Source organism: Typopeltis vanoorti, chromosome 19 (genome assembly GCF_054136105.1).
Source record: "Typopeltis vanoorti isolate ZY-2024b chromosome 19, IOZ_Tvanoo_1.0, whole genome shotgun sequence".
Taxonomy (NCBI): Eukaryota; Metazoa; Arthropoda; class Arachnida; order Uropygi; family Thelyphonidae; genus Typopeltis; species Typopeltis vanoorti.
Window position 1 is genome coordinate 63855793 of NC_143567.1, and position 17445 is coordinate 63873237.

The 17445-nt window shown below is 35.1% G+C and overlaps 1 protein-coding gene across 1 annotated transcript; it reads right to left on the bottom strand.

Annotated features, from left to right (window-relative positions):
• Nucleotides 1–560: 560 nt before the first annotated feature.
• On the bottom strand, nucleotides 561–13675 carry LOC150096180 (uncharacterized). The gene is made up of 6 exons (XM_090409480.1): nucleotides 13620–13675; nucleotides 13449–13503; nucleotides 10686–10788; nucleotides 7340–7469; nucleotides 5679–5962; nucleotides 561–758 (listed from the first exon to the last, which is right to left on the bottom strand). Exons 1-6 carry the CDS (start codon nucleotides 13636–13638, stop codon nucleotides 615–617), a joined length of 735 nt encoding a protein of 244 aa, XP_090265606.1. The 5' UTR covers nucleotides 13639–13675; the 3' UTR covers nucleotides 561–614.
• Nucleotides 13676–17445: the final 3770 nt, after the last annotated feature.

Genomic DNA, 17445 nt, shown 5'->3' on the forward strand with positions numbered 1-17445 from the left:
TATCCCTAATGATATTGTTCATCTACCCCAATAATAAAATAATGCATAGCTCAATTGTGTGCTGTTTTTTCTTACTTGGTGATATTGGAATTAAAACGACGTGTATGAAATTGAAGTGAGTATCCTTTGTTAGGAGATTATCCATGGTCTTGCATACCCTGTAACTCAATGCTGTCAAACTGCAGTGTATTTCACAGAACTTTAAGAACTACATTTTATTTTATACAGTTTTCTCCTCCTACTCAGAAAATAACGACACGATTTTACCTTTACACTATTTTAGTGCCTAAAGCACCTGAGTAATAAATATAACCCTTCTCTCTCCTCAGCATGTTAGGCTCATCATGCAACGGATAATTTGTCTTCATCATTGAGAAGGCATTAAAAGTTTTTTCTCTCTAAAATTAAAATAGATCTCCGTCGTTTTGAACCTGTGTAGTGGAACAAAATAGTCATTATGATTTGGAAAGAACATCATTAATGTCACTGTGTCGTGTAAGTCGGTAAAACATATCTATATACGGTTTATTTATTTTTTCATAATAATCTATGTTGATAATGACACATATTTTCACATAGTTTATTTTCAACTAGTAGTTACAAATTACATCCATTCAATCGGATTTCTTATTTAATATTTTTTTGGCGGCCTTTGTAATTTCTTCCCAAATATTGCCCAGTTGATCTTTGTAATCTTCGAAGAATTCCCAGCCTTGGGCTACGATTTCTACATTCACGTCATAAATATGTAGAAGGAACTGAAACAAGAAAAAAAGATGATATATATATATATATATATATATATATATATAAGGAATCAGAATTAATAAAGTTGAGATGAAACCTGAAGATAAAACATTCTATAACTCTGCAGTAAATTTTAAAGATTACTAATTGAAACCAGAAATGACAGAGATTGGTGCATGGATTAATGAAGAATGTAGTATGGAGTAGGTATGAATATCTAGAAAAAGACTTCAACAACCTGAAATTTCTTTTATAGTATCTGCACTGCATTGCATAATTTAGCATTCGTGTTCAGAAGGATGGATTTCGGATGATTAGAGTAGCTCTCTCATAGTATGCATGCATAAAAAGGGAAACGAAGCCTGAATTGTAGAAATAGAGATAAATATCCCTACTGACTGTTGCAGGGAAAAATGATAAAAGAATATTTGAAAAGAGGACAAGAAAAATTGAGGAGAGAAACGTGGAGTAAAAACGAGTTGATTCAGATAAATAGTGATTATGAGATTGATATTATCATGTAAAGACAGTTGAGAAATCATGGAATTAAGTTTGTTAGTTCTTTAAAACGTTGCAGTTTTCTGGTTTAAACTAGAATTATATCAACGAGCAACAACTTTAAGTTCTCAGTTGTACGTAAATACTTTTAGTTTTAGAATTGAACTAGTAACAAGATGGTTCGATGTAAAATCAGCTGCGAGAAAAGGGTTCGCACTCTCTACTCTTTTTCATCAAGGATTCAAATCACACGATGAAAAAATGTGGCATGTGACCTTATATCAAATTTGAAGACATTCAACTTAGCTCTTTTCTTTGTACATGCATTTATAGAGATATACATCCAGGTCAGCAGCATTCCTTAACTAAATCGAATAACTGCTATAACAGATTTCGTAAGCAGTTTCATGCCATATTTGTTATAACTGCTATAACAAATTAGGTATGAAACTGAGCAATAAAACGAGAGAGAAAATGGAAATAGACGAGAGATTGAAAACATCAGCTACATCTCACTTGATAAACGTACAGCACAAGTGAAGTATTTCAGCTGTTTAGCACAATTTTTAATGTGGAGAGTAAATTAAATATTGAAATAATCAGCAGAGCTGGTATGGCAAAGAGCCAAATGAAAAATGTTGTACCGAATAAGAGAAATTTGTGAAAAAACTAAACTATCTGTTATATAAGCCTGTTCAAACCAATTTTAACTTATTAAAATAAATCGTTCACAACAGGAATAGCTATTCCTTTTTTCCAGTCAAGCCTAGAAAACTAAGAGCTATAGCAGTTTTACTTCTTGCTGTTTTATTGTCTTTTTTATTTTATTACCATTTTTCATGATTGTCACTTTTCAAGGAGCGATATGTGGCTCAAAGAAAATCATATTATATAATTGTCCTTTTATTCTTTATAAGTTGCATCTTTTATTCCATTGTCATAGATGTGTGTGGACTTTTATCAACATTTTAACTGGCAGTAGTACTTCTCCTCTTATGACTAGACATAGTTCTAGTTTGCTGTTTTATTTAAAGAACATATTTATTAAAAAGAAGGCACATTATTAAAGTACAGAATAAAATCCGATAATGTAGAGCAGATATTATAAACACAGTACAGTATTCAACTTCGTAAACCAAAATAAATTCACCATTAAGATAAGCTCGACAGCTAAATAGTCCGAGACGCTGAGATATCTATCTATCTATCTATCTATCTCTCCCTTCCATCTGATTGAGACGGGTTGGGTCTCCTCCTAATGAGGAGTCACGGCGAAATAATGCAGCCGGCACACCACTCCTCAGCTGCATCTCTATTGGAGGTATTCATGATTGTAGTCCATGTGTGTTCACGAGGGCCGGTTTGCCTGCTTGAGGAATGAAAAAAACCCAAGCTACACTGGGAGAAAACCCTACTGCCCGTGCCCAAGACTGGCTAACTAGGCTATGGCTGAGGAAGATCCTTGAGCTCCTTACGTCTCCGACGAGAATCGAGCCTAGGACACTCCTTCTCCAGGCATATGGTTGCGAAGCGCAAGCCACTAGGCTAACTGCGCCGACTAAGATATCTCAGAAATCTTAATTGAATGAAACTAACGAATTACTAGAAAATTTTCAACTTGTCGGATATTCAGACCAGCTTTAATCAAAACTTAATAAATCAGTGGCTTTTATATTATATATATATATATATATATATTAAAAACCAAGATTATAAAATTAAAATGTATGTGTAATTTTAATTATAAAATGTATATATATATACACACACACACATACACTATCTGATCAAAATATGATTTTCTGGAGGCTTCAACTCTCTGAAGATCAGTCACTCCACACACACACACACACACACACACACACACACACAATTGTGTAGCTAGAGCTTTTTCCCCCTGAGTTTACCGCCCCTCTCAATACACCAAAAATACTACAAAAAGTCAAAGCGACGTATAGGGAAATAAATGAAAACACTATGTTTATTTTTGAAGTACAACTTTAATTTCAATATTCTAAAATGTTATTTTTCTTTCTTTTCTGTTAGCAAAATCGTCGATGACATTGGCGAAGTCTATTTCATAGTAATGTAGGTAATTCTTAATCAATTTTATTTAGAAAAACTCCTCTCACAACTAGCAACACTTACAGCAATTGTGGGGAAAATTCGGAGTAGTATTACAATATTTGGAACTGAGTTCTCGAGACTGTATTTTAGAATTAACTGCAAAAGTTCAAAAAGGTTCAAAGTGCCGCTCGGGGAGGACTGTCCCCTCCTCCCCCCCTTTAGCCGAGCCACTGCACATACACACACTGTCCATCCATCTGATTGACCGTATACCCCTTCTTCTTTTTCCAGGAACTTTATCTTCTATTACTGTTCTGAGAAGTCCTCCTTTCATCCTTGCACAGAAATATTTCAACTTTCTTCTGTCAATAATCTTAAGATGCCTTAAAGTTCTACTGATCTTTTCTAACACTTTTATTTGTACGCATTTTAGCGTATGATATCCTCAACTTTCACAGGGAGCAAGAAGCCACTGTAAGAAAAGGTGTGGATTAACTGATTGGTTTTTCTTTCAACAGTTTTCTATACCACCACATCTCGAAAGCAGCTATACTTTCCATATCGGACTTCTTTTGGTTCTAAGTCTCACATCTATAAGTTGCTGTTGGAAAAACGACTGCATTCAAAAATCCTTAGCTTTGTTTGTCTGATAATCTTCTTCAGACATCTTCTCAACAACAATTCTTGACTTTAATAATGGATCTCAGGTACTCAAACTTCCTGAATTCCTTGTATGATCAGCATACCTCACATTAATAATCAATCTACTGTCTATCTTAATTCCTGTCGAGCTCATCCAATACTTTACGCATGATGTCTCCAGCATAGTAAACAACGGAGTAAAATGTAGACATCCTTGCCTAGCTCCTTTCCCAATCTGAAACCAATCAATTAACACCTTTTCGTACCGTGGCTTCTTGCTCTCTGTGCAAATTGGCTATCAATCTGATAGTGTGTTGAGGAAAACCCATTCTTTTCAATACGTCCTACGGTTTCACATGCTCAACACAGTCAAAAGCTTTAGAGGTCCAACAAACACATTCCCAGAGGGAGTCCGAATTCTTTATACTTTTCTATGATCTATGTAATGCAAAGGATATTTCAAACAGGAAATTATAATAGGAAATGATAATAATGGATAGTGAACCAGTGAGGATATTTCAAAAGCCACTGTCTTTCTGGGGTTAGTGACAAAGAGAAAACATTTAGTCAACTGCGAGAGGAACCAGCTTATCAAATCTGGAGATCGACGAAGGATCAGTGGGATTGCAAATCTGTTAAATGTACTAAATTTGTGGCATTGACGAGGTACAATATAGAATCTGATTGCTATATTGCTCTATTTAAATAGCAATTAATAAAAAGAGAGAGTAAATCATTCCGTGTTTTCTCTCTCTCCCTCTCTCTTGCTCTCGCGTATAAGGGCGACGCAATAGTTATTGGCATCGTGCTTGGTACGTTCATCCCAGAAATGCAGCTTTTTATTGACTGTTTTACTAATGACAGTGTGCGTTTTGAGTGCAATACATGTGCCACGCAATACAATACAAATCGTATTAGGTTGTCCCGCATGGCGGGAATTTGCTGTCATTGCTCTTTCTAACCAAACAGTTGCCGTTATTTCAAACCATTAAATTATCAGCTCATTGACACGTACAATTTGTTCTTTACAGTGTAAGATGTTTGAACGGTTTCATATTATTTTATTACGTTCAAAAGCTCAAGTCAATGTTATTTTACGTTTTTCTTAAAAAAAATGAAAATATCTTTAAGAAACTGCTTTTGTCTAACCGAGTATCATCTCTCAGTTCTAACTGAAAGTGTTCTTTCATCGTCCATCCGAACTATATTATGATAATTTATTTATTTGTGTATTCTTAAATTATTACCAACACCTTCCGACGATTCTGGAATTATATAAAAAGCGAAATCTATTCTAAATGCTAGTATTCGTTTCCTATAAAATGAGAAATTTTATTTGCAAAACTTACTTTTCTTGATAGGAATTAATATCCTTCAGCGAAACATTATGTCGTGTCATATCATGTATTTATTTTATTTCAAGAAAAAACAAAACTTTAGATGTATAAGGAAACATGCAAGAAGTAAACCATAAATGTTTTATGACATAATTTTAACAGTGAGAGCCCATCTATAAATGACGTAACATTGTTCTTTAGGGTTTCGAGATCTTCGAATTTACCCTCTCTCATGAAGTGAAATAATACTTAATACAATCTTTCTCTGTCCTCATAAAAAATCGAAATTAATCATTCTAGCCACCAATCCCTCCTCAAAAAGTTACGCAATTTGTGGATGAGCATTAATATATTCAGTTTTTAAATTATATGCTATATAACCCTCACCTCACGTGCCAGTTCTTTAATGGCATCCTTCTTGTTCTTTATTTTCTGGAACACATCATCCTTGAGGTTCAATACCCACTCTCCGAATTTGGCAAGCTTTTCCTTTATTTTCAACTTGAGTTGATCAAATTTTTCCTTTATGCCTTTCCATATCTCCTTGAGACCACGCGAGTCTCTGTGCACGCTGTATGAAGACTCATTTTCTTGTCCATCTTCTTTTCCATCTTCTTTACCATCTTCTTGTCCATCTTCCTTTTCTTCTTCTTTTTCTTGCTTACTAATAACTAAATTAAAAAAAAACAGTGATTGGAATTACTTCCCTATATATTTTACACGTTTATCAATATATATATAAGATTTTATATGTAAAATGTATTTATTTTAAACTAAGTTATACCAACTAGTTTCACCAACTGTGACTGTTGACTTCATCAGTGTTCAAATTATTTAAAATGTGAGAACATTTAAACGCTAAAACTGTTTGCACTTAAACCATAAATGGACCGAATACAATTGTATTTTTTTAAAAGCAGAAGAACGTGTACGTGAACCCTGATGAAGCCAACAGCCACAGTTGGCGAAACTAGTTGGTATAACTTAGTTTAAAATAAATACCTTTGACCAAAACACCCAAATAGTTGTCATTCTTTCCTATAGTTCGCGTGGTCAAAAATAACCGTTTTATCATCATGAAACTATGTATGCCAGCAGATATTTTCCATAATAAAAAAAAATGTGGAGGAAGTTGTATAACATCAGATTCTCGCTTTCTTGGAGAAAGAAACTTCTTCTTGGAGAAAAAGAAAAGAAAGACGTCGATAAATCGCGGTGTGCAGGAATTCATGTCTCACCCCACCCCCTATTTTACGTACTTCTTCCTTATCGATTCGGGACGATTAGTTTTGTGAACTGTAAAAAAATCGTACGCTGTGTTGAAATAAATGCAAGGACAGCACACTAATTTAGGCAACCAAACTTTCACACTCTCCACCTGCACGCGGGTCTATTGTGTCTCTGATCACACTATTAAATACTGTCATTAGACTTTGGTGATATCTCAGGAATTTTGGACCATTCTTCCTTCATTATGATAACAAGTCAATGTATCTTTGTTGAATTCGATGGTTTAGTGTTCTTCCATTTCGTTCTAAGAAGCTCTGTTGGATTGAAATCCGGGCAATGGCAGATCTTTCAAGTGTTTCCACATAATTTTCCCTGACACATAATGTATATAATCTGAAAGTGATACGAGCATATATCACTTTCAGAAACGGCTCCACAGCATTACAACTCTGTCACCAGATATCGCATTTTCTACTGTTCACTGTGGCTAAAGCATTCCCAGGAAATGGATAAATCCACATTTGCTCATTCAGTTGGGGAAAAAGAAAGAAAAAAAAAGCAATTCTTTACTCAGTGATTTTTCTACATTCTATAGACTATTCATAATTGTTCTTATTACACCAGTCTAGTCTACACCGTAGATTGCGACGGTTGATCTTTATCTTAATGCAATCGCGCTTCTGCAGTAACCGACTGTGAAGCTCCTTAGATAGCGACACTAAAATCTGATTCTTGAAAGAACTGGTATTCATATTATTGACATTAGCATTATGCACATTTATCTATAAAATAACATATATATATATATATAAACTTACGCTTCCGTATTCTTTCTATTAAGGATAACTTAAGTTCGGTGTGCTTCGCTATAAATTTTGACAAGAACTCCTTAATTCTCTTTCCAATCTGCAGACCGAGGTCCGAGGCTTTCTCAAGCAGTCCAATACTCTGTTAATAAAAACGTTTATAATCATATTTTAGTATCTTTTTTTATTTATCTTATCTTTTTTTAATAATTAGTTTATTTATTTTTTCTATCAGCAAAAATAAACAGGACATGAATCAATAAATTTATATTCTCAACTGCAATGGTACTTTCTAAGACAGTTCAATATTGTTTTATGGAATCATAAGTCTTGAAAAAATATTAAAAGAACTACAGATATCGGACACTGAATTAGAAACGTTTATGAAGAGATGTACGAAAACGTCATTTACGCAGCGTATATGCAAAATACTTCGTCATGTGCGTCGCACGTTATAGGCAACTATTTAAAGTTAAAAAAAAAAGTGTAACCAATGAAATGTAAGTTATACACAGGTCACCCTAGCGATAATAACGATGGAATTTACAGGTTTAATTATGATGAATAGAAACATGCTTCTTAAAACAAGTTTCCTATTTTTGGTTTCGTTGCATTTTTGATATATAAGAGACCATCAGGAGTGAGAATGATGAAAGAACAGAGCCATAGGTTACTCCTGCATTGGCGAGGAAATCTTAGGAAAGTGAAACGTTCACCACGACACGTAGGGAGCCACCAGTGAGAAAGTTGGCGATCGAGTTGCAGAGCAAGAAAGGCCCACTAGAGGGTGGTAGTTTGTTAGTAGAACCCTGTGACAAACCCGATTGAATGACTTTGAAATGTCGAGGGGCAACGTCATGAGTTTCTCCAAATTTCTCCATCGCTTGAATCCAGAGGTGAGTGGCGAAAGCAAGAAGATCAGTTGTAAATCGCTAGTCGCGGAATCCATACTGCTGAGTAGTGATTACTCGGCATGACTTTAGATGATTCAAGAGTTAGTGGTCGATGACCTCCGTAGCTCTAGAGAGAACAGAAGTCCACATAGGTTGGATGTGGACCTGTTTTCATGTTATAGGGTAGATGCCAGTCGAATAGGATAGATTGAAGAGGCAACACAGGATAAGTGTTAGTTCTCGGACACAATTTTTAACACAATAGGTGGGATACCATTAGGGCCAACCGGATGACATGAAGCGAGCCATTCCTAGTAGAGTGGAGGGAACTTTGCCCTGGTCATTAGTGCAGGAATTGGAAGAGAAAAGTGACGCCAGTAAGTTGACCTTGTCTTTAGGTGAAGTAACTATAGTACCATCCGGATGTGAAAGTCGTTGAAACCTGGGTGTGTGGCAGATGTTGCGTCTGATGGTCTTGGCACGGTACCAAAAGGAGCGACTGCCATATATCTAACAGTCCTGATTCAAGGGTTTGCAATCTGTGGCATTGTATGATGAATGCATAAGTGCCTCCCTTGTAGTGGAAAGAGCTGTTTAATGTGCAGTTGGGCAGTTGAGGGTGACCAGTGAATGTTGAAGTTGCTAATTGGGGTTCTGGGTAGGAATAGTACTTCAGGTTTATGGCTGTAGGTGATGGTGCTCATCGTTTATGGTACTGTTTAGGTAACAGATGTTGGTAAAGATGTGGTGACTTTGTAGTAAGAATTAATGTTGCTGGGTTACTTCATTAGATTTCCCTTGTTTTTTTATGATTCTTTTGGTTGTATTTTCGATGTTTTTATGATTAATCTTTTTTTTTTTATGGTTTTTTTAAACTATTTTTGTTGGAGAATTTTGATATCGGCTGTTGAATGGCATTTCTTTTGGTTGTGGTCCATTGTATTTGATAAAACAGGTATCTGTTTGCTCATGATTCGTAGAATCATGAGCAAACAGCTACCTGTCTCCTGTTGAATCCTTTTATTGTCATTAACATTATAGATGCAATAGACCAAGGACTGATCCCAATGGTACACCAATTGTCACGTTAAATCTTGCAGACTCATATTGCACCCGCAGACACCACATTGTAACATCTGTTAGTCAGCCACTTTCGTATCCAAGCTAATAGGTTATAATTTATTCCCATATCCTTCAACTTATGTAACAGCTTTCCAGGCTGTCGAACGTTTTCGCAAAATCCGAAAGTATCATTGCGTGACTGAAGAGAGACCATGGTATATCCATCGTCAAATTCAACAGTAGCATTTTTGTTAAATGTGAGAAATCTAGGTGGTAGATATCTTTCATTGTCCGGTGAAATAACACCACCTTGCTTATTAGAGACCTGAAGTGGCTTCAACCATGTTTGGTCGCTAGAGCACGTGGTCCGGTTTCTGTACCCCATCATTTTCCCCATATGCAGTGAGAGTGATGCACTCAATGACCATACCACATACCATTCTCACTAGGTGATCTGCTCGAATCGTAGAATCATGAGCAAACAGCTACGTGTATAAATTACATGTTGTTGAGTCAATAGCTACATGTGCATTCCTATATTCCTGCAAGTAATGCAAGTCCATCGCAAGAATTCGATAGATTGCAGTCCTGGCAGAATGATTTGGATACATTGAAGTTGTGGGCATGTGAAAATGGCTATCGATGTTACCAAATGCAAAGATATGCACTTTGGTGTGATTAGATATCCAATGTCGTATTATGATGGTGTGGGATTATGCTAGAAGAAAATTATTACGCTAGATATCTTGAAATTTTAGTAGATAGGAAGTTGAAGTTCATGGGTCAAAAAGCAAAAATTACACATATACAATTCAGAGGTATGCATTTTTTGAGAAAATGTTTCTTTTTGCGGTAGATGGAGAGAAGACGAGAAAACATGATTTGGATACATTGGAGATGATGAAAATTTCATGGATGATGAAAAAATTGGAATGAATCCATTCAAGAAAGGAGTGAGAGCTAGATTTTTCTCTCACAGAACAGTGAACGATTGGAATGGTTTGAATTTGGTAGTGGTGAGTACAAATAGTGTACTATTTGTACTCCCTGGTGGTCTCTGGTACATCCTGTACATTATCCGTGTTTGTGTTAATGGAATGAGAATGATATTAAAATATTTCCAGAAGTGGCTTTGTTTTAACAAAAATAGGAAACTGGCATAAATATATCTTCCAAAGAACAACTTTAATGCTATTGCAAGAAGATCAATAAGTAAACTTATAAAAAAAGGTTGGTGTGACCAATTTGGATTCACAATATATAGAAAAAAATACCTGAGAAATTTATTAACTGTTATTTTTCAATGTAATTCAGTATGACAATCAGATAGCAAAAATATCTTTGATTATGTGAATTATCGTCAAAAAATTCTCAAAAAGCAGAATGACATTTTGAAGACTTACCCTTTCTAACAGCTTCTGGCTCAATGCATTGCCTTTCTGAATACTCTCTTCAAGGAATTGAAGCAAGCGTTCCGCAGCATTTCTAAACATTTCGGCGACACCACTAAATAAAATAAAGAGTGATTAAAGTCTATTACTTTTCAGAACATCTTATTAATATTTCCAAAATTTTGAAAAAGATTTTTATGAAGTATGACGTGTTATGAAATATGCACACGCACAAGCATGTGTGTGCATGCTTGTTAGAGTACCACGGATGATGTAATAATACAATGTTTGTCACAAAACATATTGCGAGATTCCGATGCTTCTTTTACAACCTGCATTTATGGGTTTTGCCCATAAACATCGCTACATATTTGCTTTTAATAATAGATAGAATGTTATCAGCGTTCTCGTAGCCCAGTCGCAGAGAAAACTTGGCATTTTCTTTAGCTGGAAAAAGTTTGCTACTAATCTCTTGTTGAACACGACGTACCCTGGTGCACGAAGTACCTGTTTATGACACATTTTCCTTCCTAAAGACAAATGTGGACATACATTTTGTACAAATTAAACTACAATATGTTTTTTGGGAAAAGTTACAAATTTCTTAGGTAGTGAAGGAATTTGTACAGTGCTTAAAGAAAACTATGAGGAGAGACATTCAGTATCGAATATATCCACCCCGAACTGCGATGCAGCTCTCACAGTGTCACACCATGCTTAGTACAAAGTGAACCAGGAGTTCCTCAGACAGACCGGTCTGAGGAACTCCTAGTTCACTTTGTTTTCTGTGGAGAGGAATTTCGAGCAGCGAAGCGTCTCTCTATTACGTCCCAAACGTGATCTATGGGGTTCAGATCTAGAGGATGTGCTGGCAACTCGATTAGATTAATTGCCTCGGTTTCCAGAAGTATCTCCATTGTTCATGTACGATGTGATGTGGTGTTGTTATCCATAAAAGTGAATTCTTAGCCTAGAGCACCACGGATCAATTGAACATGATGTTGAAGAAGTTGATTGTAATATCGTTCAAGAGTTATAGTCAAGTTTTCCAGAACTTATAGCTTGCTCTGTCCATTAAGCATACTGCCTCTCTACCTCGTGGTTCTACCACTGCCGTATCTATCCTTTTCAAGAATATTCTCGCGATGGTAAGCAGGACCACTTTAACGCCAGATCAAATGTTATGTAGAATCAGAGGAAAAACTAAAACGACTTTCATCTGTAAAGAATACATTAGACCATTGGTGTCTTGTCCAATTTTTATGGATACAACACCACGGAAAACGTGTTCTAGTTTAAGCTGTGAATAACTGGAAATAGACTACAGACCATTGAGAGTATAGGCTTACTTTTCGCAGACGTCTTGCCGGAGGTTGTCCAGATATTCGCGTGTTTTTGCTTGAATGGAACTGACGTGTCGTGGAACATTGATTATTATGCCCAGAGATAGGAAACAGCGCTGTGTGAGATTCCAAAGTCTCTCTGGCAATATCAATAATTCTGCGATGTTCTTTAAGCTTTCCGATGATTTTTCCCTGCGTGAAATCATCTAGTGGTGCCTTTGATACTTGACTAAGTATCCAAGTTTGTAAGTTTATTCCTTCACCAAAAGAATTGTAATTGTAAATGAATTGTGATTCACGGAAGTTCTTAGCGCAGCCTTTAATCCTGTCGAGTGCAGCCACGTAACCTCTTTGTGCGCGATTTAAAACTTTGAACGTATACTCGCTTTCTACTCGAAATCGTCAGTTATGCAAATTACCACAAGCTGATTCTTCTGAATTTGCGGTGTAATCTTTACAAACAGTGTTCTTCCTTAGGTTGTACATTTATAAAAATTTATTAATGGACAGAGTTTTACGTAAACTCTCTAATACAATGTATTAAAGGGTTTAAAATATTTTTAGAATTCTAAGAATATATCAAAAACCTCAAATTTTCTATTTCATAACACTAGACATACGACACAGTTCTGAGGATGTGAAAAAATGTTTGGCGTGTCATACTTCAAAGAATTTTTACCCGGATGGTTATACAACCATGAATATAGAGTTTTTGTTACGGCAAAATATTATGAATGGCAAACAACTCGATGGTTGAAAGTGCGAAGTCAGTCATTGGTATAGCTTTATAGTTTTATAGCTATTTATATAACATTATATTTCTATAATGTTATATAAATAAAATAGTGCACACACTTAGGCACGATCATACCCCCCCCCCCCCAGACATTCCTTGGAAGAAAGTCAACCGATACACTCATTGGCAATGCATCGTACCAATTCACGAATCGTGTGTTTGTAGCCGGTACAAACTGGAGGAATATGATACTCCTTAGTCAGGGCAACGTAGGGGTGAAATGGCTGCGAGAAGGAAACTGACGGAGTTTGAAAGAGGCGTTTTTTTGAAATAGATAAAAATTAAAATTAGACAGTCTAACTAGGTCTTGAAATAACTTATTTAGTAATGACGATACGCTTTGTTTAGCCTGAGCATGAATTTAATTCAGGACATTTATATGACTTTTCAACTGAAGGTGTTTATAAGAGTTTTCAACCTGTCTCATAATGGAAATGAAAGATTTTGGAAGTTAGAAGGAAGATGGAAGTTCGATCTGTTCGATAAAAAGGCTTTAAAATTACAATCACACTACCCAGTTGTGTAGATTTAGCAATACAACTATGGATTAAGGTTTGTTAAATTTAATTAGGCATGAACTAATCTTGTGTAATTGTTTTAAAATTAAATGGTAAATAAAATTCAAAAGTGACTCACAAAATTGATTTAGGCAAATTTTCTTCTTCCTTCGTGACTTCGATATTCTCATCCGCTATAGTTGGAAACACAATACAGTTAAAAATGTTAAAAGTGCTTCATTGAATCTACAACTAAACAATGAATATTTTAACTTTAGCAACAGAAAATAACTGAAACCGATTTACTTACATCGGATGATATATGCCATGGAGGCACCAAGAAGGCAAGCGAGGATAAGGAGCTTCATGGCTAAAAATAAGAAATCATACTTTTAACTCCTTCATAAATTGAATTACTTTCTGGCCTAGTATAGAGTAGCTAAGGTTATAATTTTAACGTTTTTATTACCAACGAATAAAATAAGATAGCGCACTAATTACAGTAAAAAGGAGATATTCTTTAACGTTCCATAATATTCATCCATAGTAATTGATTGTGAAACCAAGAAATCTTTTGCCCCTTTTATTTGAATTGCAGTGGTTATAACCCTCCAAAATTTGATTAATTTTTGTAGAACTACGGCAGCAAATGCAAAACAATTTTTACAGCGTTAGACTAACAGAGATGCATAGAATATTTTGCGCACATTATGCGTAAATTTTAAACTCATAATGTGGAAATTACTTTCCTTTAATAGCCCAAAGTTTGAGCTGATTATTACATAACATGAAATATCTCGTAATAATAACAAAGTGTAACCAGCTCTTCCAAATAGCAGCTTCTTGGTCAACCAAGAAGCAAGAACCGAGATTCCTATGGCGATATCCCTGATAAGCAACAAGAAAAATATATACAAGGCACAACTTCAGAAGGCTTTATAGCATCGAGTAGGAGTTTTTGTCCTCAATGCTTCTTTTGTCTATATTTCGAAACCTGTCAGATTACTGAAAATGTTTATGAAACGCACTCATGAAAAGCGAGTACATGAGTGCTATGAAAAGTTGCCACATAATATTAAGACAAATATTGCTTCTCTGTTCGACTATAAACCAATTTTAATCACCTTACCGGCCATTATGGATAAAATATGCATCCTCATACGCTTCGTATCCATCATATATATCAATGTCATATCAATGGTATTACAATTTTAATATGCACTTCGCATCCATGATAACCCTGACGTCTGTAGACGTCTTAGCTGGTAGCGTGGTTAAAAATTCAACATTATTTGTATGTGATATTTTGCCTGCAGGTACTTGAACGAAATGTTCATCATGACTCTAGTATCCGCCATAGGAATCTCGATCGCTCTGTTATTCAGATGACTAGGTAAATATCGTTTACAAATTATTCGAATCATTTCTTCACAATTTCACTATTAACCTTTTATAGTTAGTAAGTATGCAGAATAAATTTCTGATTTCACACGAGCCTTGCAGGTATTTATATTGCATGCGGGCCTCTACGTCTCTGTTTGAGATTGTAATCTTGATATTTTGTATGGTATAATCCTAGTAATAGAAGTAGAAACACGTATTAAGTATTGTGTGAACGGGAATAGTAAGAAGATATAACGTTCGTGTATGGGATTCAAATATTTTTTTTAAAACTCTCCGAAACTTCTTGGGATACACGTTAAGTATTTATGACAATTTAGTTTCGAATTTGTAATCAAACAAAGTCATTAAAATCCAAATAACTAATTTTATATATATTCTATATATATTATTATAGTATATTATATACTATATACATAGTAGAATACAATATATATTTCTATCTAAGGGAATTTTACCTGTTCTTAGGAGATGCACCGAGGAACTCAAAGTATCGAATCATTTAACTTACTTCTATATATGTCGTTTTCTTATCTGTTGAGATTCACACTGCTATTGATTCTTAGTGAAACGGCCATTTGTTACTGATACTGGCATGCATGCGTATGAGCTGTCCATATGCACAGTGGACATCATTTATTGTAATCAGTTCATCCTTCGTGTGAATTAAAACCTTTACAGCTGTAGTATCTAAATTAAAACGATGTACTGATCGCTTAGTTTTCTACCAACTCTTAACATTAAGTGCTTTTCCCAAATACAGCTTTATGCTCGGCATTTCATTAGTCACATTTTAATTACTGTAGGTTGCGTGCAATCTCACCAGAAATCTTTGTTCTCTTTTCATACATTGACTAATCAAAATTATCACAAAATATCCTTCTTATATTTAAAACCAAACCAAATAATTATGACGTTTCATATACCATTGATAAATAAATGCAAACGCATATTGTTTTATGCCATGTGATGGTCATGAAATAAGTTTTGAATTCACTAGTACCACCTACCATTCTAGATTTTAATTTTTATTTGTCATGTCTGTAATTCTCTTCTTCACCTCCTTATCCTTCCCTTATGTGTTTAAGCTCAGTTGTCTGTCACATCCAAGCAACTTTGATTCATAGAACTTCTCATTATGCTCTGATAGGGTGGAAAATCTTATCAACACGGCCCTCTGTGTCTATTTTGTGTCGGTGCTTTCCTCTAGCGAGATGAAAACCTAACGAGGATTAGTTGATTAAGCAGTGCTAATCCCATCTACTTCAAAGCTAGGGTTAGCTTTTATGAAGCGAGTAGGATTAGCATACATATTTATGTTTGTTATTTTTATGGATGGAAAGTAGGCGTTGGCTGCTGGTGATTTGTGAAGTGTAAATAGTGCTATATTAATTGTATTGGTATAGTTTCCAGAGTACGTGTTTTAATGTTCTGTAGTTGTATTTTAAATTTCTTGGTAGGTTGTTGAGTATCACGGGCATCAGATGTGATCTTATTCCAGACCCATATGAGTTGTTGAAGGATCTGGTGATATACAGAGTTGTGGTTGGAAGTGTTACGCGATAAGTGTCTTTGTTGTTACAAAAATGTTTAAATAATTCCGTAGGTCCTAAAATCCTACTCTAGAGACCAAATATGGAAGCCACTCAAGCCACTTCAGGCCTCCAACAAGCAGTGCTGTGGTCTTACATCACACAATGAAATTTATCCGTCACCTAAAGGCAATTATAACCATCCATGCCAATTGCGAGTTTCAAATTCACAGTTCATTGGTGTTAGAGGGTAGGCTATCTAATCGGTTGTTAACACGATATTTCAGATTACAGTTTATTTTCAATGACAACAACAGAAGAAATTAATTACGTATTTCACTTTGCGAGCAAGCATCTCCCTCTATATATATCAGTGGCGTCGCGTGCCCTTTTTGGTTGGATGTGCTGTCATGTGTGTTATGCAACCCGCGCTACTATTTTCATTTCAATTTGACCATATGCACGGGCGTCTCCAGAAAATTTTCCAGACAAAGCCTGGAAACAAATAATTATATCAATACATTTTTATAATTATTGATGTAATTAAATAATAATAACATCAATAAACATCTTTTAGCATTTTTGATGTAATTATTTGTCGATGTAAACCACAAATACATTATTTTCATTTTTACATCGATTTTAATGTTCTTTAATTCTTGAAAACAAAATTATTCGGAAATAATACAGATTTTAGCACAATTTCATATATATAAAAATTGACCACCATATTTTATTAAAAATCAACTACTTAATACCAAAATACAAAACTAAATTATTTCAGTTTAAAAGCAAAAAATCATAAAACTAACAAGTAAAATAATATTAGCCCGGTTATTAGTTGGAAGGGGATCAATCAATCGATGCTTTTGACATACCCTCCCTCGATGAGTCTTTGGACTCCTTGGAGCCTGGAGGTGTCACATAATAATAATAATCTTTTTAAATTACATACACTTACCTTTTAAAAATGTATTTTCCTGTTTTAATCTGTTCAACTATAAATTTACAATTCACACTTCACTCAGTGATTCACTAGACACAGAGGGCAAACGAACACTGGTCGCTGTTCACAACAGTAATGAAAATTTTTTTCACAAATCAGAAAAAGATGTACCAAAAAAAGGAACACGCGCGTTATTGCTGCAATAAACCACGTGTTCTATGGCTAGCCCACTGTGGGCCGAAACAGGCCAACCCATA

Excerpts from the sequence above, each read along its gene's own strand:
- LOC150096180 (XM_090409480.1), bottom strand. Across the intron at positions 10,789-13,448 it reads AATTTGCCTAAATCAATTTT|TGGTGTCGCCGAAATGTTTA; the intron begins GTGAGTCACTTT and ends TATTTTATTTAG. Across the intron at positions 5,963-7,339 it reads AATAGAAAGAATACGGAAGC|TTATTAGTAAGCAAGAAAAA; the intron begins GTAAGTTTATAT and ends TTTTTAATTTAG.